This window comes from Penicillium oxalicum, chromosome I (genome assembly GCF_001723175.1).
Source record: "Penicillium oxalicum strain HP7-1 chromosome I, whole genome shotgun sequence".
In the NCBI taxonomy this organism is placed as follows: domain Eukaryota; kingdom Fungi; phylum Ascomycota; class Eurotiomycetes; order Eurotiales; family Aspergillaceae; genus Penicillium; species Penicillium oxalicum.
In genome coordinates, this window is record NC_064650.1 from 2,832,380 (window position 1) to 2,857,397 (window position 25,018).

Consider the following 25,018-nt stretch of genomic DNA (forward strand, 5'->3'; position numbering starts at 1 on the left):
GGATTACGGGGCATCACAATAGACAAAATACCTCAAATATTGTGTCCAGTCGCAGCACCCGTCTAATGTTGTCACGCCTCACGGCGCAATCAGCTGGAAAGAGCCCGCCCGTGCGCGACCGATACCCACGTATCAACGTAGAAAATAGCATGGCGTTGGACCTCGGTACAGACACCCCAATGGTGGACTTTCACTGTCTTGAGGTTGATGAATCGATAAAGTGTATTATCTTATGACTCGGAATGGAAATCGAGTCGGATGGTGTCGTCTTTTGTATCTATGACATGTCGTGTACCTTGAGACGGATTGAAAAAGGAGCTACCTATGTAGTTTCCTTCCATTGCCAATAACGTGAGGCTTGTGGTGTTACCTTTTAGGTAAATACTGAAAGTTCCGGGGGGCTTCCTCCATCCATCAAGCCAAGAAAAAAACAAATCGGGCACAAACCTTACTAGGTATGGACGTACCTACCTGCTTCGGTCATGATTCCATGGGGTCGTTGGGGATATGATTTACCTACGCCATCCGCATCAATATATATTCTCAGCCCCCGCCACCTCGTTCGGGCATGTATCCAGCCTTTACCTAGTCCGCGGGGCCACGGGCATCACCATTTACAATACAAATTCCTCAGCGCCAAGAAGCAATGGAATAAAACGACTTGAAATACAATTATATAAACCTTCCTCTGTCCGAGCTTCTCCGTATGAATCCCTACCTAGTCTATGCACGTTACTGCCTCGTAGATCAGGCCAGTAATGGTAGCGTACTACCCCACTTGGCCAGATTGACACGGGCGCATTTAGGACCACAAACACAACATTAGTAAACATGATGATCATTGGACATAGATCAACAAGATATCCTGGATATGGCCTTAATACTTATATCCGTACGCAAACCGCTGATCGAGCTCGTTATGATCGCACACAATAGGATTGTCCCCTACGGTCCGCACTTCACGTGGGCCCCGAGTCTTGGCGTTAAGCATTGACCTATTCAAGTTGTTTTGTCGTGGGCTCGTGGGCCACAGCGCCACAGGTGCGGCTCCCGTGCAGCCGCATGGACGCATCCCCACAGAACGGCCCGTCAACCTTAAAATTGTTTATGGGTATGCTTCAGCTTTGTAGAAGTAGGCGGTATTTCCTGCTCGGTTGGAATTGACGGATGAATTGAATTTGATTTGATTGAGAGGAGACTGAGATTGCGGGCTGATGTGTAGTGGGATGGAAAGTGAGTTCTAGTGCTGAGGTGAAAGAGTCGATGCTGTCAATTCAAGTAGATGTGTGGCGGAGAGTGAAGCTGTTAGTAACTGCTTGTAAGCTGCTGATTTCGACGGAGAAAGACTAGATTGTTCAGAAGTTGTGTGGTTTGGTGAGATTAATACATGGATGGAATAGAATGACTGACTGTATGGTCAAGTGCTGGGTTGATCTGAATCGCTCTCACAATTGCGAATATCATTCTGATACTACCAACGTGTACTTGTTCATGACTCTGGTCGTTTCTCTAAGCACGTTTGCCGAAATTCATAATGATTCTAGAGCCCTCCATGCCATTGCTTTCTGCAGGGAGTTTGCTTGCTGATATCTGAAGATAGCAAACACATCGTAATAGAATGGCCAGGCAACATAGATAAACTTGACGAACACGATGCGCGATGTTTGCTAGAACAACAACACAACAAGAAGCGAGAGCAAACATTCGCCTATACTAGTGTACGTTAGCTTGTGATACTGAGGCTCTTGGAGGGTATAAATATCCCCCAAAATTCAGCGTTTTGGCGTCTCTTTTCTTCCTTTCCTCCTCAGCCACTCCGATAACAACGTTCCTCCCAAGCAACGATCTCCTTCTTGCTTTGGCCTTTGCTACTTTTGTAGCATTCAGAAACCTTTTTCGAACGTTGTTTCTTCTTTCGCTCTCTTTTTTTTTTCTTCCCCCCCCCCTCCCACACGCACACAGCAGTCCCGACCATGTTGGAGAACTTGTTGTGGCGTCGTTCGTCCTGGGGCGCGGTGGCTACCGTCGTCGGAGTCGCCCAGCTCGTCCGAGCCCTCTTCGTCGCTGTCTTTCTGGCGATCGAATTGGGTCTCACCCAACTGGCCCGGCTCTTCGGAGTCATCGCTGCCCTGGTCCGCTCTTCTGACGTGAAGAGGTAAGTTCTTGACGCGTTCATCCTTCATCTACCCCACCTACCTCCATTCCCTCCTTGTATATCTTGTTGAGTGATCATCACTTGAGATCATCATGTCATATCATGACACCGTTCTTCCTTCCCTATATGATCATGAGTTTATGTTCATCGTGTTGTCTTACCTCACTGCACATATGTCATGTCACTTGACTCTTGGCCATGTCATCCACCACCCACCTACACTTGATCATTGCCCTTGGCCCAAGTCATCTGTCAACCTCTTCAGACATGTCAAAAGACCCTGAACTGACATTGAATCGCAGCGATGAAAACGTCAACAAGGAGACACTGTCAGGTGTCGAGCCCGCCGCCCCCGTTCCTTCCCTCCGCCAATCCGACCAAGATCGTCTTAGCCAGCTCGACGAGAGAGAAGCTGCGCTCGCCGCCTGGGACGCCACCCTCAGACAACGTGAGGATTACATGGCTACCAGAGAGACAAACGTCACCAACCTGGAGATCGAGAACTACACCAAGCTCGCTCGGGTTGATGATCTGGATCGAGAAAGGGAACGCCTGGAACGTGTCCGCCAACAGGTCGACCAACGCAGCGAGGATGTCTTCCGCCCTCTGCTCGACCAGCGGATGCGAACCCACTGGGACAATTACGAGGCACTGAAGCAACGATACAGTGCCATCAATTGTGAGTTGGACCGGGCCAACGAAAAGGCAACGGCCTATGATCGCCTCGTTGTCAACTGGAAAGAGTCGGTAGCCGCCGCTGCCGAGCAGGAATGGATCAGTCGCAAGGACCAGCTGGAACGTCAGGCCATGGAAGCAATTGCCATGGCTGAACGCAAGGCTGCCATCACCGAGGACCGGAACAAGGGACTCGAGGGACAAATCGCCATGTCCAACACGACCATTCTTGCTCTCCGAGCCCAGCTCAATGAGGTGACTGAGCGATACGAGAAGGTGAAGGGGGAACAAGTCAAGTACCGCGAGAATGAGGAGGCTGCTGTCAAGCGCGTGCAGTGGGGCACAAGCGTCGACGCAGACCAAGACACCCCCATTCGCGGTAACAACGATGATCCGGAAGTATCGCTCGTGGCCGCCCTGAAGGAGATCGACCGGCTGAAGGAGCTTCACCGCGCAGAATCGACACGTCTGACTGGTGAACTCGAGACTCTCCGCGAGGAGAAGACAGAGATGACCAAGACGATTGCTGCCCTCGAGGCGTTGCCCGAGTTGAATGCCCTCGCCATGCGTCTTTCCCAGATGGGCCTGACAGATTTTGAAGAAGGACACGCCGCCGTCCAGACCGAAGACCCTGAGATGACCGCCGCCGCCGTTCAGACCGACCTGAAAGACAAGACCGAGGTCGCCCCATGGCAAGTCAACAAGTTTAAGCGGGCCAAGCGACAGGTTGCCATGCTGTTGGGTCAACTCTCGAGACGCAACGCGGAGACCAAGTCTTTGCGGGCTCTCAACTCCCAGCTGGTGGCCTTGAACGAAGCTCGACTTGCCGAACAGCAGGTAGAGAATGAGTATGAGCAAGAGGCCCTCGAAGGACACTTCCAGCAGCTACTTGCCGAGGCCACTTCTGCGCTTCAGCAGCAGGTTAGGCAGCTTGAGGAGTCCAGCGCGCAGGCTCTTACTCTGATGGCCGACACACCCGCTCAGTCCGAAGCGCAAGTTCAGACCGAGTCTGTGGTCATCCTCTCAGCGGAACAATGGACCTACTGTGGTACATTGGAAGGTGAGGTCAGCTCGCTCCGCGAGCATATTCAACGACAGAAGGAGCAATTCAACAGCCAGGTCAACGAATACCAGGAACTGCACAAGAAGAGCCTCGACACCTTGGCCCACATTTGCGGTCTTGAGGTTCCTGCAGAGACCCTCCGCGACTTGGTTGACGACGCCCTCAAGGCCTTTGAGGAGATCAGCCGGGCCTACCAAGACCCTGCAATGAGCCTGCAGCTCGTCACGCTGCTTGGTCCCAATGGAAGGCTCAAGGAGCACTTGGAAGATCTGGAGATTTCTGCTGATCTGGTCTTGGATGGGTTGAAGAAGACTGACGATGGGGTCCCACTTCGGGCGCAAGTGGACTCGATCCGCCAAGCGTTACCCAACTGAACAGGTAACATGGTCGATCAGAGTATGATACTCTCCCGAGACAGCACCGCTGGACTCATTGTTGCCAAGCTTTCCTCGCAGCATGAGAGTACCTGACGCTGTTCATAACCCACGTCTAAGCCTCGGACAAACGTCGCCAATTTGTCGGCCCGGTCGTCACATTCCTTCTCACGAAGGTCCCGGTGCCTGAACCACATTCGACAACCGATTAAGAGCTAGTTCGACTCATCAAAGCGCAAAGGCGCTCCTTCTATCACGGCGTGTTCGATTTCGACTTGTTTGTTGTTGTTGCTCGCCCAGTCTCAACACCGATCTCTCCGGTGCTGGCGCCAAAAAAAAGCAACCAGAACAGACCGAGATCTCGGAGTAAGCGCATACGGAACCGCGGCCTGATTCAAGCCTCGACTTGCCGATAGCTGGGTGCCCTTGTTGTCACATGTACTCACCAACAAAGTCAGTGTGGCAAAGCAACCCGGGCAGACAGAGTGCAGAGCCGGCTATCTAAACTCGATCAGAAAGTCTGTTGTCCCCGCCCAGAAACCCTCCGCCTTCTTCTGAAGGTCCTGGTGTGAGAGAGATTTCGGACTCGAGTATCACAGCCTGCCCTCGGCCATTGACTCCGTGCGCATGTGGAGGATTTAGAAAAGGATGGAAAACCCCGGAGTAATGCGACCCAGCGCCAGCGTGCCATTTGACTTCCTTTCCAGCCGCTGAAGACGTTCATGGCGATCTGCCGTGTTGCTTGGTGCTCCGGCCAGGCCGAGCCCAGCACGAGACCCACCGGAACGGACCCAGTGTGCCCTGGACGCCTGAAAGATGAGGTGTCGGTGACCGCACGGGGACTGGACCCTGCGCTCATTCGTCATCGGCTTAACGCCTCAGTCTCATCTCCATTTGGTCGCTCGCAGATTTCCTCTCGCAATCACTCTTCGTACCATCCTTCCTCCCATCTCCCTCCGTATCCTTCTTCGTCTCCTTGTTGACGGTTTCATCTCCTTCGCGTTGGCCTGGTCTCTCTGCCCATTCCCCTCTTCAATTCCCCCTTCACCTGTCCCCTTCTCCCCACTTCCCTTTTCCACCCACTTCCGCCCTCCCCTCCAGAGCCCTTCTTTCCGTTCAAGCTGTGTGTTGGTCACCACTCAGCTTTCTCAATCAGTTATGCTCCGCCTGTGACCAAATCCCTCTTTGCGATTCAGAGCTTGCCGCCCTCACTTGGGCCCCTCTTCACTTCCCCGCCACCCACACTTACACTCTGAACGCTTCGTGAGAGTTTCGTGGTGCCGAGGTCGGATTGTCAGTCTTGATCAGAGACAAGCCGACGACTGCTACCCATGGCAATGGCTGCCCGTGCCACTCATCTCCTTGCTGCTCGGCCAATTGTGCTGAGCCTCGTCAAATTCATATTCTTTGCATTCTCGCACCTTCCGCTCGCGACTGCGGCTCCTGTGCTGTCGCCCTACCTCCATTCCTTGAACCATGACGTCGAACCTCCAAAAGATGCCGACGACCCCAGCCTTTGGCTCTACTTGAGCATTTCTGCAGCACTTGTTCTCAGCGGTGGAGCGTTCGCCGGTTTAACAATCGCATTGATGGGCCAGGATGAAGTCTATTTACAAGTGATCCAAACATCTGGCGAAGGCTCGGAGAAGAAGAATGCCGCCAGTGTCTTGAACCTGCTCAAAAAAGGCAAACATTGGGTGCTCGTCACTCTTCTCCTCAGCAATGTCATCACCAACGAGACTCTCCCAATTGTGTTGGATCGAACCCTTGGCGGTGGATGGCCAGCCGTCTTGGGCAGTACAGCGTTGATTGTCATTTTTGGTGAGATCGTCCCTCAATCGATCTGTGTCCGATATGGTCTACCCATCGGAGCATGGATGGCCCCATGCGTGTTGGTCCTCATGTACATTATGTCCCCGGTGGCCTGGCCCGTGGCCAAGCTTCTCGACAAACTCCTCGGAGAGGATCACGGCACAATATACAAAAAGGCCGGACTCAAGACACTCGTCACACTGCACAAAACAATGGGTGAGGCTGGAGAACAGCTCAATTCCGATGAGGTCACCATCATCTCCGCTGTGCTGGATTTGAAAGAAAAATCCGTTGGCACGATCATGACGCCCATGGAAGATGTGTTTACCATGTCCGCCGACACCGTCCTCGATGAGCGCACAATGGACTTGATTCTGTCCCAAGGATATTCTCGCATCCCGATCCATGCGCCCGATAACCCCATGAACTTTGTTGGCATGCTTCTTGTCAAAATGCTTATCACCTACGACCCCGAAGACTGCAAACGTGTGCGTGAATTCGCACTGGCCACACTCCCCGAGACGCGCCCCGAAACCAGTTGTCTCGACATTGTCAATTTTTTCCAAGAAGGCAAATCTCACATGGTGCTCGTCTCAGAATATCCTGGCGAAGACCGCGGGGCCCTCGGTGTTGTCACCCTTGAAGACGTGATTGAAGAATTGATTGGCGAGTGAGTCAACCATCCTGCCATGACATCCCATTTGCGCACTGAAAATTTTTGAAGACTGACCAGTCAAACAGAGAAATCATTGATGAATCCGACGTCTTCATCGACGTTCACAAAGCTATCCGCCGCATGGCACCGGCACCCAAGAGCCGAGTACCCAAAGGAAAAATTGTCGAGGACCCGCCGATGATGCCAGTCCAAACAGACGAACAAGCGGACGGGACTGACGGAAACGACGAAAATTCCAAATCTTCGCCTGGAGCAGACAAGACATTATTAGAGCTTTCACGCCGTCGAAGCTCCGTCGAGGCCCCGCCTCCACGCTTCCACCTTCGCCGACAAGCCCCCGACCAATCCGCGGATCCTACTGACAACTGGGTCACACATCGCGGTGCGACGGATGAAATCCGTGAACACTTGAAGCACCTCGGCCCGTCGAATCTGGCCAGCCGGCCACGTCAGACGCGTTATTCGTCTGTCAAAATCAAACGCAGCGGCACGTCGCCCCCTCGTGCCGCCCACACAGATGCCGAATCCAACCACAACATCTCTGAATCGGAACCTCTTCTCGCATCTAATGGCCTTCAAGGAGGCATTGGGGCTGGCCTTGTGTCTTCTGGCGCCGATGCCAAAGATGGCGCTCTTGCTGTGAAAATGGGATATGGTGCCATTTCCGCCCAGGACCAAGTGACCAAAGCCACAAACGCTCAACAGTACAAGGATCTTCCTGAAGTTGCTATACCCGAGGAAGATTCGGAGGAAGATGAGAATGTCGCTCAGGCTCCTATTTCCCGCAAGTCAACCAGCAAGAACAGCAGCACCTCGATGAGTATAAGCTCGGCAGACTCCAAATCCAACGATTACGTGATTCATCGTGGTCCAACCCGCAGCGGCAGCATCACCGAACAGATTGTGGACATGAATGGCATTCGCAAGGTCGTCCTCCATGCAAATGGCAATAGCTCCTCTGAGAGTGAGCCTGGAAGCTCCCCCCAGCCCACCGGCAATTCCACTCCCATCCGAAATGACAAAGCCACAGAGACTTTGATCCCCGAAGAATCACAACCTTCAGTACATGAAAGCCAGCATAAGAAGCGCCGTCGTAAGAAGAAGCGCGGCAAGAACCACAAAACCGCCGGTGATGACAATGCCACCGAAGATCAACCCCTCTTACAATGAGAGGTCTAACACAACCCTTGCGACTGTCGCATGATGCTGGTCTTGACTGTCCGGGGCCCTCTTGCAGGCATCCGGCCTCCTTCCGATCGACTTGTTCGTGTCTAATCACTTTGATCGACCGAGCAGTCCAAATTCCCGCATCATGTATCCCGCACGCACAATGTTTCTTTGTCTTCTACCGCCACGGGCGAGCTTCGTCACTTCCAGTTTTTTTCCCTTTTTTTTTCCCAACCACAAAGCCTTCCGTGGACTCCTTCTCTCAATGTTGATTCAAATCACCTCTGCTACTTTCGATCAAAATGCGCGTCCGAGGCGTTCGTACGAAACGATTGAGCATCCTTCGTCGGCGGCACCAACCTTCACAACAGATTCCGGCTGCGATTTCGAGGTCTCGAAGCCATTGTCTGACTCCTCCCTACCGACGTCTCCATGATCAGCTGTTCTCATTCAGCCGTCGAGGGAATAGAATCATGTCGCCATGTCCATTCTCCAGAGCCTTTCTCCATGATTCTTTTGAATGATTGCGTGCTCAAGTGCGCCGTCATTCTCATGATCGTTGCCTGACCCGCATCAGACCGTCAGTCACCATGACAGGTTTCATGGGACGACCCTGTGTCTTACCAGTCTATCTCGTGCGGCTTTGACGCTCAAAATTCTTGTTCATCTTTCTCAACACTTTGTCCGTGTGTCGCTCGTATTGTCTTCTTATTTCGTGGTCATATCATCAAGAAAGCCTTTTCTCGTCTTGGCCCACGTCTCACCCACTGTATCTATACTTTCCCCTGTCGCAATGTATGGCCCAATCTTGCGTCTTCCACTTTGACTCTGTTTCACTCAAATGTCTTTGCTGCTTTTTGTTTTTGAATTGATGCAACACGCACTATGCATAGCCTCAATATCTTTTCTTCAGTTCAACGTATTCCCAAGTGAATTGAGCGCTCAGCCCTTCGGTTTTGCCTGCTTCGCGACGTGAAGAGCTGAATATTCAAGCAGCAATCGTCTGCCCAGTGATGTGTAACAGTCTCGACGAGTGAACCGATGCCTCGTATACGACAAGTACATTATCGCCTAGGATGCGACCTTGGATATCATCATACTATCACAGCGCAACTCAACAGGCTCTAGGTAGGCGGCGTTTGACGTTGTCATCTACGCTCAATTGAGCTGCAAGTCATAAGGCCAGCGGCTTCTAGTACTTGCTGCACAAGGCCCGCCTGCCAGCTAGTCAACAACCGACGAGAATGACCTCAATCGGCTTCAACGTATTACGGTTGCGAGAAGCGCACGCCCGACCTACGAGTCATCTCCAGGTTTCCGACCATGACCCATCACAATAGATCCGATCAAAGGTCATGAATACTGAGTGGCATCAGTCGCGCGAGAACAGACATGATTGATGAGTACCTCTATTTTTTTCGTTTGTGTAGGAAACATATTTAGAGAATCAGATGACATCACGACATAGATAATTCCTATTTCTCGGATGAAAAACGAGCAGCACACTCCTCCATATATGCTTTCAACTGCTTCATCTTCGTCTGCGTAAAGGGCTCCAGCTCTGCACGTGCCTTCTCGTCTAGCAACTCAACACCCTCATCGCCGTGGTGTAACGCAGTCCAATAAATAATATCCACATCAAAGCTCTTCTTCGCCGCATAGTTGAACCAGAATCGCCCAGTTCTCCATGAATCGCGCATGCGGGCAGAGAGAGACGGCCCACCGGGCTGTTTGCCCTCTGATACCATGTCAATCTCCACCCGCTCTAAAGCTTGCAGGAATTGCGCCATTCTAGGCTCATAGAGGGTCATAAGCTCTTCCATCGTGCAACGCTCCAGCCACACTTCTGGTCCAGAAAGCAACAGCCACCAGGGCGGGTCATACGTGAACTCAGCCGGCATAGTATTCGTGAACTCGAGATCGAGAACGGCGGTGATCCGGAGTGTTTCTGGATCAATCAGCATATTTGCGGGTCGTATATCGTCGCAGAAGGGTATTAAATTGCCCGCCATGCTCGTCCTCGGGATAGTACTTTGAAACTAGCTGTGCGAACTGATGACGGGCAATGAACCGCTTCTGAGCGATTTCCGGATCCTCGGCAAGGTTGCGCTGGGTTCAGAGGTGGACCATGTGTTCGTTCGCGATCGACCTCAGATAATCGCTTGTGCGGTCAAATGGTGCGGTAGGAAATTGATACTCAGGGTAGCCAGCGACACTGACCAACTCGTTCATTTTGTATGACAGGGGTCTTCTGCCAACGTGCCATGCGCCTGTAGCATGGTCCTTGGAGATGGCTCCGATCTTGGCAAATGTCAGTTGAGACAGCTGGAAGATATAAGAAGCGATCTGATAATAGATCTTGTCTAATATGGTGCTGTCGATGGTCGGACTAAGAAGCATATCTTCTTGGTCGGGTTGTTTCAAGATCGTCGACAGAAGAGTAGCCTTGACATGATCCATGATGATGTATGGGCCCTGTTACGGTTGAGGACTCTCGGCCGTTAAGCCCCAGCTGTGTACCTGAGGAATAGGAATATCCGTACTGTGGCGGAGATATTCTATGATCTGAACCTCATTCTCGACCTTTTCGTCCCTATGCGCAGTCGCTGTATAAACCGAATAATGACATCCGGTAGTCCATCGCCAAAGCTGAAGTGGAAGCTAAAGTTGAAGGAACCCTTTAGGAAACCCACATATTGTCCAGTTCCCCCTCCTTGTCGACGCTCAGCAACAAACACGGCCAGTTCAGCCCGTGAGTCAAGAGCTCTATCTAACCAAGCCCGGCATTCGTCATCGCCGTTGGTCTCCTCTAACTCATCGAAACAAGTCTCGAGTGAGAGAGTCCTTTGCTCGGACATTTGAATAGTTGAGATGTGGAGGTGATGGCCAAAGAGATGAAGACCAGATTTCGATATCGAGGGAACATTATCAGCTTAGTAGCGCACTTTTAGGCCTAACCACGTGTTCTCCTTTCATTCAAAGATATGTACACCGTCCCTTACCAACGCAAACATAAAAGTAAAGTAGTACCTGTTCCGTGCAGTTCGTAGTTAGCAGGTACCTGGTCTGCTTCCCCATTGGTGGCCGCTATCTCCCCTCGTACCCCGCCAACCCCACGCTCACATTTCGTCCCTCGGCCCACCGAAGCAGAAGTTCTCCAACTGCGAATTCGCTAGAACACTCTCCCTCTCCAACATTTACAACACCCACGCGCTCGACCATACACTATGTCTGAAAGATTCGCTCCCAAGGTCCCAGTCCAATTGGACCCGCCAAAGGATGATCCCATCTCCCCCGAGGAGCTGGCCAAATGTGACGGTACGAAGCCCAGCTACCTAGCCAACCCAACCCAACCTCCCCTCTGTTCCTTTCCTCCCCCGCACGCTCGACTTTTGCAAGATTCCGCCAAAGCGTCCAAAAAGCAAGATTTTAACTTCCTCATTTGCTATGTACAGGCTCTGATCCCAGCCGCCCAACCCTGGTCGCTATCAAGGGCACTGTGTTCGACGTCTCCCGCAACCAGGCCTACGGTGCGACAGGTCAATATCGCGGTATGTACAGACAAACTGTTTCCATGCGCCGGATCGATATGTGCGAGAGCTTGCAGGCGAAAAGTGCCAATGAAGCTGGCCCGAGACACTCGATCGCTCATTCTCAGGATCATGATCTAATACAATACTACTTTTTTCTAGTCTTCGCTGGCAAAGATGCGTCGAGGGCGCTGGCTCGCTCTTCGTTGAAGCCCGAGGAATGTGTGCCCGAATGGTACGATTTGGATGAGAAGGAGAAGACGACGCTGGATGAGTGGTACACATTCTTCAGCAAGCGGTATAACATCGTTGGCAAGGTTGAGGGTGCGAAGAATACCTGAATCGAACCTCGCAGACGAGAATATGGCGGAAGAAATGTTGTTTGAGATCTTACTTTTGCGCAGTATAGAGAATCAATCTGTACGACCGCAGACAGGCAATGAGCTATGTTTGCTCTTAGCCGTCTAGAAACCGAAGTGTGAAATCGCAAATGCTTTTTCTATGTCCAACATGACGTGGTATCGCGGAAATCTTTAAATACATGAGACGAGACGAAATAAGAGAATGCAGAAAGTATGGCAAGTCAAGAGGGAAACCTCCAACACCAGGAGTCACAACCCCTTTACGCCTTGCCGCGCCGGGCTTTTCGCTTCATGCGCTTCTGCGCAATGATGCGATTGCGCTTGGCCACCTTGTTCTCCTCTTCGTCATCGTCCTCGCCATCTTTCTCGCCGTCTTTACCCTTCCCATCGCGCTTCCTCTTAGTCCCCTTGTTTTCAGCCTCCTCCTTCTCCGCAGCTTCTTTCTCTTGCTGAGCCTTCTCTTTGTCCAAGCGCTTCTTCTCCTCTAGCTCCTTGCGGCGCTTGATGACCTGGGCGTTCTCAATGGCGAATTCCACAATCAAACGCTTCTTGCGGTCCTTGTCCTCCTCGTCGTTGTTGACCGGAACATCAATGGCGTGACCGTTCAGCCAACGCAATCCCATGAGTGCATGTCGGTGTGTGAAGTACTCGATGAAACCATATCCACGGCTACGGCCACCGCCACCTTTCTCGGGGACCTTGGTACCCTCGCGGGTCTCGTAGACAATTGTGGCTTGTCGGACGATACCCTGCTTCTTGGTCTTGCGCATGTGCTCCATCTCCTCCATTTCCTCTGATGAGCGGGACTTCTCCTCCTTGGAGAGGGGCTCGCGCAAGCCATTCGTCACGTCGGTAGCGAAGCCCACAACAGCCTGACGAGCAAGCTGTTTGAGGTCCTTGGAGGTGATGTGGCGCGGGATATTTCGGATAGATAGACGAGTGAGACTGAGATGCAGGGCGGGATTCTTCTTGATGAAAGTCTCACGCTGCTTGAAACTGGCTTCACGCATCTTGATTTCGGAGGGGGAGAGCTTCTTGTACATGGGCGAATTGGAAGCAATGGTACCCTCGGACAAGAGGTAGAGACGACGCTTATCCTTGTCACGAACGAGACGGCGAGATACACCCTCTTCGTTCAGTCTCGTCGCCTCGCTCTTGTTCACAGCGCGGGCAACCTGGAGCACACGGCCGTCCATCGTGTATTTGCCGCTGGGGTCGTCCTCCTCATTTTGAAGAATTGAGTGCTTCATCGCGGGCTTTGAACGTTCCTTGTCGCCAGCAGAAAGTTGGTTGGTCTTGGGCGCGCCGCGAATGCAAGCGATGGCATCTTCAACCTTCCAGAAACACACAAATCCAGTCCCGCGCGGGCGCTCAGTCTCATGGTCGACCACAATACGGGCGTAACGAAGGGGTCCGAATTGCGTAAAGTGTTCGTAGAGGGACTCGTCATTGCATGTAAAGGGGAGGTTGCGAAGGAAAATGGTACATTCGGTGCGGTCGTCCTCCTTTTCCTCCTCGTCTTCGGCGTCATCTCCAGCTCCTTCCTCCAGATCCTCATCCAAATCCTCCATATCCTCATCCTCTTCATCGGAAGCGGCATCCTCGTCTTCGTCTGCCCCGGATGCTTCCTTATCCTGCATATCAACATCTTGGTCATCCTGCTTCGCACCGTCCTGTTCCTCCTCCTGGCTGGTGCCATTTGCCTTTTCCCAGGCCTCCTTCTCAACAGCCCAATCAACGGCCAATTGACGGCCGTCGATTTCCTTGCCGTTGATGGACTGAAGAGCCTTCTCAGCATTCTTCTTGCCCCTCAGGACAACAAAGCCGAAACCTTGCAGTTTGTTACCCTTCTTGGGCAGAACTGCGTGTTTGACTTTGCCAAAACTCAGGAAGAGTCGGGAGAGCTGCTCAGGTGTCTCAATACTCCAGGGCAAGTTGCGAATGATTAACCTGGGCGGCAGGTTTTGTGTCCTCTGGTCTTCTCTTGATTGCTTGTTCTGGATAGCAGCAGCAGCGGGCACACTCTTGCCCAATTTCTCATCAATTTCACGATGACGAGGCTGCGCGTACTCGACACGGATTTTCTTTCCATCCAGATCGGTGTTGTTGAATTGCTCAAGGGCACTTTGGGCGTCCTCCAGGTCGGCAAACGTCACAAATCCAAATCCCTTCGAGACCTTTGTCTCTGGATTCAAGACCACAGTGGCATGCTTGATGATGTAGGAATCGGAAAAGAATTCAGTGAGCCTCTCGGTGGTAACTGAGGTAGGAAGCGACCGAACGAAAAGTGTCTTGTTTGGCTTTGCGGCGGCAGGAGCCTGAGGAGCTTTTGCTGGTGAAGTCTCCATTGTGCCGTCCATGGCTTGTGAGATATTTGAATCGGATGGGCGTCTCTTTTGATTCAACTCGACCATGTCGAGTAGTGTCAAATGCGAATATCCATTCTTTTGACGGAGACGGAGACAAAAAAATTAGCGGCAGAAAAGGCTGCACCGACGGGCGGTGAAATTGATCCGCGCTGCGGCTTCTGATAAGCGGCCAAGCTTTATCGGCTCCAACATCCTCAAATAGCTTCGTCATGGATGCCCGGTCGAGGGACGATAGTCTATCGCAAGCTCGCGACGGTGGGAATGATGGCTTGAGGCCCTCTCAGCCAGGTACTCCATTGGCAGGGAAACCCAAAGTTCAACAGCCTAAGCCTCAAGCCCTTCCAAACCGATCAGGGCCCTCTGCCATCCTAGTCTCGACGCGTCAAAAAGGCAACCCCATCTTGAACCATATCAAGCTTCTGCCATGGGAGTTTGCTGATATTCCTGCCGACTACGTGGTCGGGACTACCAGTTGCGCACTGTTTCTCTCACTAAAATATCACCGCCTTCATCCGGAATACATCTATTCTCGAATCAAACTTCTAGCGGGAAAGTACAACCTCCGCATTGTACTAGTCATGGTCGACATTCCTAACCATGAAGACCCCTTAAGAGAGCTATCCAAGACCTCCATTGTGAACAACCTCACATTAATGCTCTGCTGGTCTGCACCCGAGGCAGCACATTATCTCGAACTGTTCAAATCCTCCGAACATGCGCAGCCTACTGCGATTCGCACTCAGCAGGCACAGTCGTATAAAGAATCTCTTGTGGAATTTGTGACCACACCACGGAGCATCAACAAGTCCGATGCAGCGAGTCTGATATCGACATTTGGAAGCCTTCAGAATGCCGTGAATGCACAGCCAGAGCAAATCAGCGCCGTGCCTGGCTGGGGGGAGAAAAAAGTTCAGCAATGGTGCAACGCGGTGCGGGAAGATTTTAGGGTTGAGACCACCAAAAAAGCATCGGCCCCGGCTTCTAAGGCCCCAAGGCCAATGGAACGAGCTGTTCGCATGCCAGACCAATCAGCTATGGATGAGGATGAAGACGAGGCGGTGCTTCGATCTGTTATGGAAGAAAGCCGGCGCATGGCTGAGTCTGCGAATACCCCATCCAAGCCGAGTCAGCCGGCTGAGCAGCTCGATGATGGCATTGCGGCCGCGCTAGCAAAACTCCGCGAATCCGGGGGTTGAGCAATCGTGAGCTGGAGCTTGAGGTCGCCTGGGCTTATTTCATTGGTTTTCGTGGCTTGAATGCATCTGCCGACAATCGTATCTGCATGAGGGCCAATCACTTGAGACCCGCAAGTCTTGGTAACTGCTATCCAAAAAAAATTCGCTGTGGAACAGTGATCGAGCAAATCTTTACGCTTTGCCAGATGGCTTCACCCCACATGTGCTGGGCGAAAGTATCGATCTTTTACTGAGAGACCGCAAATTCAAAGGTTCAAAGGATGGTGGAAACTCGGATGACCAAAAAAATGCAGCAATACTATTGCATGCACACACGGGGAGTGGCATCCGCGTCTTGGTCGCCGACTCCTCCGGCGTGCCATCCCCTTTAACTGTCAGTTTGTGTGTGCATTCGCACAGTACTATGAGCATAGTCGCTTGTGCCGTTGTTCTCTTTGGAGATTTGAACAGACCTCAAAGCGTTGTTCATCCTCATCAAGTCAATGGGCCTTGCTCATTCACCTTCAGATGAGGCCGAGATTAAGGAAGGCGTTCCAAGCGCTAACTAGACCATTTACTGACGAGGGAAACGTCAATCTCATTTTGGGGGGGGGGCATGGTTGGGGGTGCCATCAACGGAGAGCCTGCTGGAGGAAGCGTTGTGCCTCAAGGCAAAGCATATTTTCAGCTTTTAGGTGTCAGAATTGAGAGTCTATAGTACCCTGAATACTTTTGAATAGCCTGTGATACTTGGATCATTTATTGCACCTGCGCTTTGGGCAACATTTACGGCCTCGGTTCGGCATATTTAGGAGTATTGTTGCATTTCGCTCGTTCATAGTTGTATTTTTGGAATTGTCCATGGTCTTGGCGGCTACTCCAGGTCATTCATCATCAAGTTGCAATCATGAATTGTTTTCCTGTTTTCCGAGCTCGTCGACGCGGCCTTGCGACCTGCTCGTCCACAGATGCGGTACATCAATCACACCGCTTATTGTCACTGAGCATCCTGAAGACTTGGAAACATCCGGCTACTCCAGCAAGCCTTACACACAGCGTGGATCTGAGAGTTCATCTTTGACCCGGGCCAAGACAAACTGCCTTGGCAGGGCTCTTGAGAAAGCAACCAAAGTCTTCAACATGAGTTCCACCTCTATGTGGGCATTGACCACCCTCTGTGCTCCATATACCCTCGAGTTCAGAGAAAGTAGAGCCTCAAATCGCGCGTTTTGGAGTGAAAGTACTCACGGGACATGCCGTGAAGCACGAGGTAACGGAGATTTGATGGCGCCAGTCACATTCCAAAGAGCCACAATGCCCCTGTCTGGGCGAGAAGGCCCCGGCGCAGGAATTCAAGAAACCGTTCCAAGCTTGTGTTAGTCTTGGGATACCACTTGCATTCCACATCCCAGGAACGTCGGATTGTACCTTTGGACCATAGTGAACTCGAGACCCTGCTGAGTGAACTATTTCATCAAAAGAGTTACGAGAAACTAGAAGCCGAGAGAGGAAAAGAAAGACCTGCTCTTCCCAGAGGGTGAAGCTCGGCTTTATCTCAGCGGAAAGTCAATATGCTTCATCGCTAGGGCATATTGGGTCTTGTGAGGTTCTTCGATGCTACCTGACCAAACTATCTCCCGAACAAGCCCCTTGATTGCGACTTGGCTCGGCTTTTGTGTGCCGTTGTAGCCTTGGTTCTATAGCAACCGGCTGGTCTATTTTATTCCTGGAAGCTAACCGACCAGACTGCATGAACGTTGCATTCTAGATGTCTCCAGAGCAAGGACCACCTCTCAATTCTTGTGTTTCAACCATGAGGAGACCGGAATACAGAGGCTTGAGAGCCCTCAAAAAGGAAACATTCCTTTCTACTTGGTCAAAAACAATGCCTGTGCTATCCCTCATGATCATTTAAAGCAACAGAATCCCCTGAATCCACAAGAATTCACAGTTCCTGACCATCAAACTACATCTCAGGCCTCTTCTATTTGATTACCGCAATCATGATTTACACCAACGCTCTTCAGCTGCTCTCTCTCGCATCTGTCGCCCTCGCCGGCTCGGCTACAAATGGAGATGACCGTGAAGTCCCTTACGGTGCATTCCCTTCCTCAACGCTCGTTACGTCAGCCATCCCGACGCCAGCATCCTCCTCTGTGGCTTCCCCGGCAACGCCCTCCAGCACCACCAGCCTCGGCCAGGCCATCATTGAGAACCACTGCCAAACACCCATCTACGTCTGGTCCGTCGGCTCAGTGACACCTGCCCCCGTGACAGTCTCTTCAGGGGGCCGCTACAGTGAGACCTACCGTCTCGATCATGACACCGGCGGCGTCGCCCTCAAGATTAGCACCCAGCAGGATGGGCTCTACAACAGTGCCCCATTGACCATCTTTGCATACAACTTGAATGGCCAGGAGGTCTGGTATGATCTCTCAGATGTGTTTGGGGACCCATTCAAGGGCCACCCCGTTGTGCTGGTGCCCGCAGAACCAGCTATCAACTGGGCCGACGGTGTTCCTCCATCCGGGAGTCAGGTTCGAGTTCAGAGTGCCTCGAACAATCTGGTCTTGACGCTGTGTTAGAAGGGGAGTTGGGGGAAAGTGACAAATGACGAAGAACAGATTGAACACGATTGGCGTCTCGGACTTTGTTGGCTGGAATGAATATGCTTCCATCTCGTGTCTCACTAGCAGGCCCAGCCACCTTGATACCCGCCACGAACGACAGTGGGCTTGGACCCTTTCCGAGCAAACCAGAGGCCAAACATTGTGTATATTACGAATGAAATATAGCGAAAGTTCTCATGTCAGTGAATTGAACTCCAGAGTCCCGTGAAGACCGCTTCCCTAGTCATGTCACGTGCCGTAGCGTCCAAGTCTCGAACTGGTTCGTCCAGTCTTCGTCCGGGTTCTACTGTTGATTTTCTGCGAACCAGTTTTTCCCCGTTGCCCTGTGTTTTTGTAGAGATGCACTCGAACATTACTGAGCACGACGGTCCGCGGATGTGCGATGCGTCATTTGCCAGATATCCACATACTATATGTAGGGACTCGAGTTACAGCCTAGCACGGGGCTCCGCGGGGATGCTCTCCGCGTATATGCGTGCTCCAAGTAAGATCAGCCGTTGTGATCCTTTTGCCGCCCAGGCACTGCAAGACCGGTGGGGAAAGGCAGCACACACCGATCATATTCATACCGTATTCCAATATGACATTTAAGTTGTTCCGACAAAGTATAGCGAGCAGCTATCATCATATAGACATGCTCAGTCTCCCGGAAGAAGAGCGAATTGAGCTGTTCCTCCATCAGAGTACAGTAGAAGGAAGCAGTTGCTCCAAATTGGGGTCAGCGTTTGTGGCTGATGTCATTGGGGACAAAAGTACCTCGGCTTTTTGAGAGTGTGGAGTTCTCCGCAGGAACCGCCGTCTGTGTCGTCGACTTCCACAGTCGAGTAGTACTGTAGTAATCCAATCCACCAGTCAATTTTACTTCCCTCGGAGTTGAATCAAATCTCGATTTGGAGTAGGGATTGGTCTCGATCGCCATCCATTTGGCCGCTGAGAATAAGCAGATTCACTCGCTAGCTACTTTCCATGGTCCGTTGCCTGACCGTGTGTCAATTGAACAAACTCTTAAATTATTATAAGTACGCCTCGGTGAGAAAGCCGATCCTGTGACACGCCGCCATATTTTTTTACTTCTTCTTGTGGTTCCTCCCCCGCCTCCTGCCTTGTCTCCCCGCATTTCTTCACATTCCCCAACTTTTCTCTTTCTCCTCGACGCCTCCAACTTGTTCTCTCACCCTTTTCGCAGGTCTTTTTGGGGACTCAATCCTCTCTCCCTCTTGCTCGCTCACGTACTCGTCCTCCCCCATCTCTCTCCAGTTTTTCCTCTTTGTTCTCTCTTGCACATAAACTACCTCACTTGCCAACATAAGTGTCTCCCTCCATCTCTCTCTCTTTCTATACTCAGCTACAAAATGACCGCACCAGCAGTTCGTGTGGCCCGAACGGCCGCTACACGAGCCCGTAGTCTCCTCGCAACAGTGCAATATACCCACCCCCCCAATTGTCCCTGTCACTCCAACCCCAATCATCACCATCATCACAAGACCCCGTCTCTCATGAACCATGTCAAGCGTCATCTGGCCACTCCCACCGACCCCTCCCGTGAGAAGGAGTATGCCTTTGAAATGGCTGCGTCGAGCATTCGATTCGGTCCCGGCTCCACCAAGGAGGTCGGTATGGATTTTAAGAACATGGGTGCTCGGCGCGTGTGCATCGTGACCGATACCAATGTCGCCAAGCTGGATGCCATGAAACAGGCCGTGGAAGGGTTGACGAGGGAGGGCATTGAGTTTACCGTGTACGACAAAGTTCGGACCGAGCCAAAGGATAGCTCGGTCAAGGAGGCGATTGCTTTCGCCAAACCGTACAAGCCGGATGCCTTTCTTGCAGTTGGTATGTTTCTTCATTTTGTATTTCCCTCCCCCCCATAGTTCTGCAGGAGTTGCGAGAACCGAAATATCCCCTCTCTAGAAAGAAAGAAGGAACAGAACAAGGAATAAGCTAATTTCCCATGTTTGAATCCAGGCGGTGGCTCCGTCATCGACACGGCCAAATTGATGAATCTGTACACGGTCTATCCCGAAGCCGATTTCCTCGACTTTGTCAACGCTCCTCTCGGCAAAGGACTGCCCGTTGTAAAGCGACTTCTCCCTCTCGTCGCCGTTCCAACGACAGCAGGCACCGGATCCGAAACCACCGGCACGGCCATCTTCGATCTGGTCTCCAAAAAGGCCAAAACCGGCATCGCCCACCGTAATCTGAAACCCACCCTGGGTATTTGCGATCCGCTCAACACCCGCACCATGCCCTCCGCTGTCCACGCCTCGTCCGGTCTGGACGTCCTCTGCCACGCGCTCGAATCATGGACAGCGATCCCGTACAACGAGCGTACACCCCGCCCAACCAACCCCATCAATCGACCCGCTTACCAAGGCGCCAACCCCATCTCGGATATCTTCTCTCTGCAAGCCCTCCGCAGCACCGTGCAGTACCTGCCTCGCGCGGTGCACGATCCAGATGACCACGAGGCCCAGTCCAACATGCTGCTGGCCGCCACCCTGGCGGGTGTGGGTTTCGGAAACGCAGGCGTGCATCTGTGTCACGGCATGAGTTATCCGATTTCAAGCCAGAATCCAGGCTACAAGCATGCCGGATACGATGTGGATCATCCGATAATTCCGCACGGTGTCTCGGTCGCCGTGACTGCGCCGGCCGTGTTCCGATTCACGGCGGCTTCGAATCCGGATCGCCACTTGGCGGCCGCGGAGGCCTTTGGCGTGGACATTTCCAACGTCAAGCGCGAGAGCGCGGGTGAAGTGTTGGGTGAAGCCATTGCCAAGTTCCTGGTCAAGCTGGGTGACCAGCCGCGGGGATTGAAGGACTTGGGCTTCAAGGCGGGAGATATCGATGGGTTGGTGGAAGGAACGATCCCGCAGAAGCGAGTCTTGATGCTGGCACCGAATTTGAGTGAAGAGTTGGAGGCGGAAAAGGGGGAGTTGAGGAAGTTGTTGGAAGAGTCGTTGGAGTATTAGGTCTCAGGGGGGTCATTCCAAAAGAAAACTCAGGAAGTTTCATGATTTTTGTGTTTTCCAGGCGTGGATGAAGTACCAGAACGTGGAGTCAAAGACTTGTGAGGTTTCGAAGTGACTCTCTGGGGAGTTGGTTTCAAGATTAGGCGAGATCATATATAGTTACATTCGAGTCAAATGACATGCAAAAAAGTGTTCCAAGACATGAGATCCGAATCCGCATATCCTTCGTAGACGCGATGCACACGTGTATTTCATACCAAAAAGCCAAAATCAGAACCGACTACTCAGACCAGCTGAGACCAGCTGAGACCACTCTGGTCACAAAGTAGAAATACACAAGTCGTGTCGCTATTAGAAATCGAAAAAAAAAACAGCCACACTCCAATCCTTCATGGAGGAGATAACTGTTCGGGAGGAGAGTTCTCATCCTCCACGTCACCAGTCACCGAGTCCGTCTCCAAAATCTTTGTGCCCAACATACCCATTGACGACGCCACACGATCCAGCCAAATCACTGCACGCGGATCGTCCCGGTCAGACGTCTGGGAAGGCCCCCGACCAAGTTCCGAAGAAATGCGGAAGGGCAACGTGAATGTCCTTGCGCGACTCCCAGCCAGGGAAGAGGGCGGCGGGGAGACAGAACTCGCGCTTCCCTCGCTGGCCGAAGTTTCCCAGATCGACTCGGGCGAGAGCTCCTCAATCACCCGAATCCGAAGAGTATCTTCCAGCCGGTCCTGCAGCTGGGCCAAAGTGTCCAGGACATTCTCGGCACCGCGAAGGAGAAGTGAGGGACCCGTTTCGGGGAAGATTTCCGGTACGGGGCCGACAAAGGTATTAGGGCGGCGAACAATGCCCTGTTGTCGCTGACCGTGGGCAGTGATGCAAAGACGCAGCTCTGCGGTTAATGTATGGAGCTTAGTAGTCGTATCCTGAATGCGCCGCAACAGCGCCTCCACGGTATCTCGTTCCGTGTTCGTCGAATCCGCGACGATTTGCCGGGTCTCGCTGAGAAATCGCGGACATTTGGCAATTTCCATAAAAACTTTATCTGAAATGATCGCATACGCAGACCATTCACCAGGCTTCTCTGCATCTTCCGTCATGATCCGCATCGTATAGTCTCGCCACTCATCCTGGTCCAAAAAACATGGTTTCCCCTGATAGACGGCGGTCGCGATATGGAAGCCTCGAAACGCAATCCAGCATGATCGCCCAAACCCAGATTCATGGAGAGCCGGCCCGCGACTTTCCATCAGCCTCCTCACTGCGTCGGAATGAACCACCCAAGCATCGGGGCTGGTGCGGGCGTACATCTCGTAAACGCTGAGCATCATCGCCGTGCACACCATATTATCTGATAGCGCATGCTCATTGCGGGACAACGAACGAATCAGCTCATTGAGCGAAAGTCCATACATGCGTCGACTTGTCCGCATCAACACGGGATCTTGAGTTAAATGGGCCAAATATACCGAGCTCAGACAGCAGATCGCCGTATCAAGATACGCATCCTGGCCAAAATTCAACACGATGAACTCCGCAAATCCTGGCTCATTGCCCGCTCGAAATCGATTGTGGAAGTATAATGTGGGAAATGAGGCGCTGATGAAGTCCAGGAACAATTGAGGCTGTGCCGCGCGAAACGTCTTGCGCACCAGCGACGGGGTGACATTTTCGTCCAGCGTGACTCCGGCGGAGTGCCGGCGCATCAGGGCAATGGCATTGGCGCGCACGATCGCCGCAGCACCCGTGGACGGTTTGGCCGCGCTGGAAGGGTCAGTTTGCGATGTGATCGAAGCAGGAGGTGTGTTGCTCGTCCCCGGTGTGCTCGGGCCCGGTGTGCTAGGGCCCTTTGGGGCTCCGCGGCCGCGGCCTCGACCGCGTGCAGTGGAGCGATGGCGGCGTTTGAGATTTGGCCCCTCATCCTGAAAACGAAAGACACGGCGATAACCCGGGCAGGTGCGACCATATCGCTGACATTGCGTGCATTCCGGAACCGCCTCGTCGCACTGCGAAAGACCATTAGCACTGAGCCGTCGCTGGGCATAGGAAAGAAAGGACCACTGTGCTACAAATGGAACAAGACAGGTCGGGGATAGGGACTAATTTCCAGCGAACGGCGCGAGCGCGAGCCACGTTGGCCCGGGGACATTCGTGTGCTGACTCACTTTGATATGTCTCTCGCGACAGAGTGCACACCCAGTACTATGGGGGACCCCGACCATGGTGGGCGATGCCGTGAGCCTCAAAAGCACATGACTCTTGCGCAAGAGGGGTCTTTATCGCCAGACGGCCGATGGCATCACCAGCGAGAGAGGGGGAGGGCGCGCTACTTTAAATAGCGTGGCCGCCGAGGAGAATTATTGGCGTCGCCGACTTGCGGAGTACCAGATGCGATATCCACTTTGATAGGAAGCTGTGGGGGAAACTAATTAACGCCTGCAAGCCCCGACAAGAGCTGGCCTTATGCGCTAAATTAGGGAGGTGTACTGGGCCAATTTGATCACAAGACGGGGCAGAAGAGGCTGGTGAGATTGCGATTTCTCAGGGGACTGGTGAACCAGAAGAGCCGTGAGCAAAGTCCAACAGCCAGGGCAAAAAAAAAAGAAAGAAAGAGGGAGGGAAAAGAAGAAAAATGAAAGAAAATGAGTGGAACTTGGTCCGGTCGAGTACCAGCTAAGACAAGCACAGGAGAATCTTGTCTTGACCCTTTTGGGAACTCCTCCCAGTCGATCCAGCCCGTGGCTTGGCGCCGTTATAAGACGCAAGCCTTTTTTGTCCTGTTGAGGTTCCGGGAATGCCGCCCGGCACTCCTTGAACCAGGGCGTCAAGTGTTTCGCAGGGGGTAAAGAGATGGTGGGAATGGAGCAAAACGGCCGAGTGAAAGCAAGAATGGGAAGCTGCAGAAGTAAAAAGAGAGTCAAGAGACGAGGCCAAACTAGTGCCAAGCAACGCGCCGCCGGCAAAAAGTTCCACCAGGGTGATTGATTCGACTTTGGCTTCTTTTTTGAAGACGAACGACCGTCTTTTCTTTCTCCGTTTCTCAAATTCTTTTTTCTGTCTTTTTTGCCCCAGGATCGACAGGGCATCCGATGGTGCTCACTCTGTGGTAAGTTGTCTGTGGCCGAACCCAGTGGATGATCTGAAAGGCAAATGTGACGCAATATGGCCGGCGGCCCTGATGAGGAATACAACAGAGTCAAGCCAATAGTCACACCGATCGGAAAGGCCTTGCTCCAAGTCTTAAAGATGCTGATGGAGGAGTGAATTCCAGTGAGCCGTAGAGAAGATGCAGGTTACTTGACTCATCAACTTGAATCATGTAGAGAAAATCGAAGAGGAGTCTTGCGGGGCGAGACAAATGAGATCTCCCCCAGTAAATTGTCGCCTGCCATTCAGCCGCAGGCCATGGCTGGATCGGCAAAGAATCGGCAAATTGCGGGGGCCAAAAAGAATCTGAAGTGCAGCAGACTGGTTGGCGCTAGAGGGGGCAAGAGTGTCACATTTTGAGAAGGAGAGAGTCCTGGTGGCTTGGAGGTTGCCACACTTGATGCCATCTACATTGACAAGTCTCTTCAATTTCGGCTGGGGGTGGCACGCGGTCAGATACTCTTTTCATTTTCTCCACATGCAGATGCGCTCGTAGGACTTGACTGCGCAGGAACAGTTCGACCCACAAGGAAATCATTTCCTGAGTTCTGAGCCATGTATTGGAAGAAGCTGCCTTATGCGCTTGTCTATGAAGGAGCTCGTGGCCTCCCAAGATGAAAGCACAACCGTGCATCTCCATGGCTCGATGATGGCCCTGTTCCTAAAATCAATTTTCGCTCAGTCGATTCAGTTCATTTGAGTCCATCCGGGTTTAGCTCCCTTGAACGGCCATGGACCTTACCATCAGAGAACATAAAGTCAAACGAATATAGATTGGGCCGTTGTGAATGGTCCACTTTCTCCCCCTTTGGCGTTGGAATCAGTTTCGGCGAATAGATGTCTCGACGTCCTCGCCACAATCTCAAAACAAGATCCCTAGAATCCTTATATTTGCAGCCATAGAGGTT

General features: G+C 52.3%; 9 protein-coding genes across 9 annotated transcripts; 6 read left to right on the plus strand and 3 right to left on the minus strand.

The window, feature by feature from the left end:
- Nucleotides 1-1,973: 1,973 nt before the first annotated feature.
- On the plus strand, nt 1,974-4,267 carry POX_a00934 (uncharacterized protein; the record flags this gene model as incomplete). Its single annotated transcript, XM_050109867.1, has 2 exons — nt 1,974-2,155; nt 2,458-4,267. 2 exons carry the CDS (start codon nt 1,974-1,976, stop codon nt 4,265-4,267), a joined length of 1,992 nt encoding a protein of 663 aa, XP_049973635.1.
- Nucleotides 4,268-5,604: 1,337 nt separating this feature from the next.
- On the plus strand, nt 5,605-7,925 carry POX_a00935 (Protein MAM3; the record flags this gene model as incomplete). The annotated part of the gene is made up of 2 exons (XM_050109868.1): nt 5,605-6,749; nt 6,821-7,925. 2 exons carry the CDS (start codon nt 5,605-5,607, stop codon nt 7,923-7,925), a joined length of 2,250 nt encoding a protein of 749 aa, XP_049973636.1.
- Nucleotides 7,926-9,397: 1,472 nt separating this feature from the next.
- POX_a00936 (uncharacterized protein) lies at nt 9,398-10,382 on the minus strand (the record flags this gene model as incomplete). The annotated part of the gene is made up of 3 exons (XM_050109869.1): nt 9,398-9,870; nt 9,983-10,031; nt 10,143-10,382. The coding sequence occupies 3 exons, from the start codon at nt 10,380-10,382 to the stop codon at nt 9,398-9,400; spliced, it is 762 nt and encodes a 253-aa protein (XP_049973637.1).
- Nucleotides 10,383-11,149: 767 nt separating this feature from the next.
- Nucleotides 11,150-11,793, plus strand: POX_a00938 (Membrane steroid-binding protein 2; the record flags this gene model as incomplete). Its single annotated transcript, XM_050109870.1, has 3 exons — nt 11,150-11,240; nt 11,378-11,473; nt 11,615-11,793. 3 exons carry the CDS (start codon nt 11,150-11,152, stop codon nt 11,791-11,793), a joined length of 366 nt encoding a protein of 121 aa, XP_049973638.1.
- A 281-nt stretch (nt 11,794-12,074) lies between these two features.
- POX_a00939 (uncharacterized protein) lies at nt 12,075-14,174 on the minus strand (the record flags this gene model as incomplete). Its single annotated transcript, XM_050109871.1, has 1 exon — nt 12,075-14,174. The coding sequence occupies one exon, from the start codon at nt 14,172-14,174 to the stop codon at nt 12,075-12,077; it is 2,100 nt and encodes a 699-aa protein (XP_049973639.1).
- Nucleotides 14,175-14,392: 218 nt separating this feature from the next.
- Nucleotides 14,393-15,379, plus strand: POX_a00940 (Mating-type switching protein swi10; the record flags this gene model as incomplete). Its single annotated transcript, XM_050109872.1, has 1 exon — nt 14,393-15,379. One exon carries the CDS (start codon nt 14,393-14,395, stop codon nt 15,377-15,379), a length of 987 nt encoding a protein of 328 aa, XP_049973640.1.
- A 1,982-nt stretch (nt 15,380-17,361) lies between these two features.
- Nucleotides 17,362-17,943, plus strand: POX_a00941 (Antigenic thaumatin-like protein; the record flags this gene model as incomplete). The annotated part of the gene is made up of 1 exon (XM_050109873.1): nt 17,362-17,943. One exon carries the CDS (start codon nt 17,362-17,364, stop codon nt 17,941-17,943), a length of 582 nt encoding a protein of 193 aa, XP_049973641.1.
- A 1,397-nt stretch (nt 17,944-19,340) lies between these two features.
- Nucleotides 19,341-20,960, plus strand: POX_a00943 (Hydroxyacid-oxoacid transhydrogenase; the record flags this gene model as incomplete). Its single annotated transcript, XM_050109874.1, has 2 exons — nt 19,341-19,821; nt 19,954-20,960. The coding sequence occupies 2 exons, from the start codon at nt 19,341-19,343 to the stop codon at nt 20,958-20,960; spliced, it is 1,488 nt and encodes a 495-aa protein (XP_049973642.1).
- Nucleotides 20,961-21,349: 389 nt separating this feature from the next.
- Nucleotides 21,350-23,185, minus strand: POX_a00944 (uncharacterized protein; the record flags this gene model as incomplete). Its single annotated transcript, XM_050109875.1, has 2 exons — nt 21,350-22,969; nt 23,129-23,185. 2 exons carry the CDS (start codon nt 23,183-23,185, stop codon nt 21,350-21,352), a joined length of 1,677 nt encoding a protein of 558 aa, XP_049973643.1.
- Nucleotides 23,186-25,018: the final 1,833 nt, after the last annotated feature.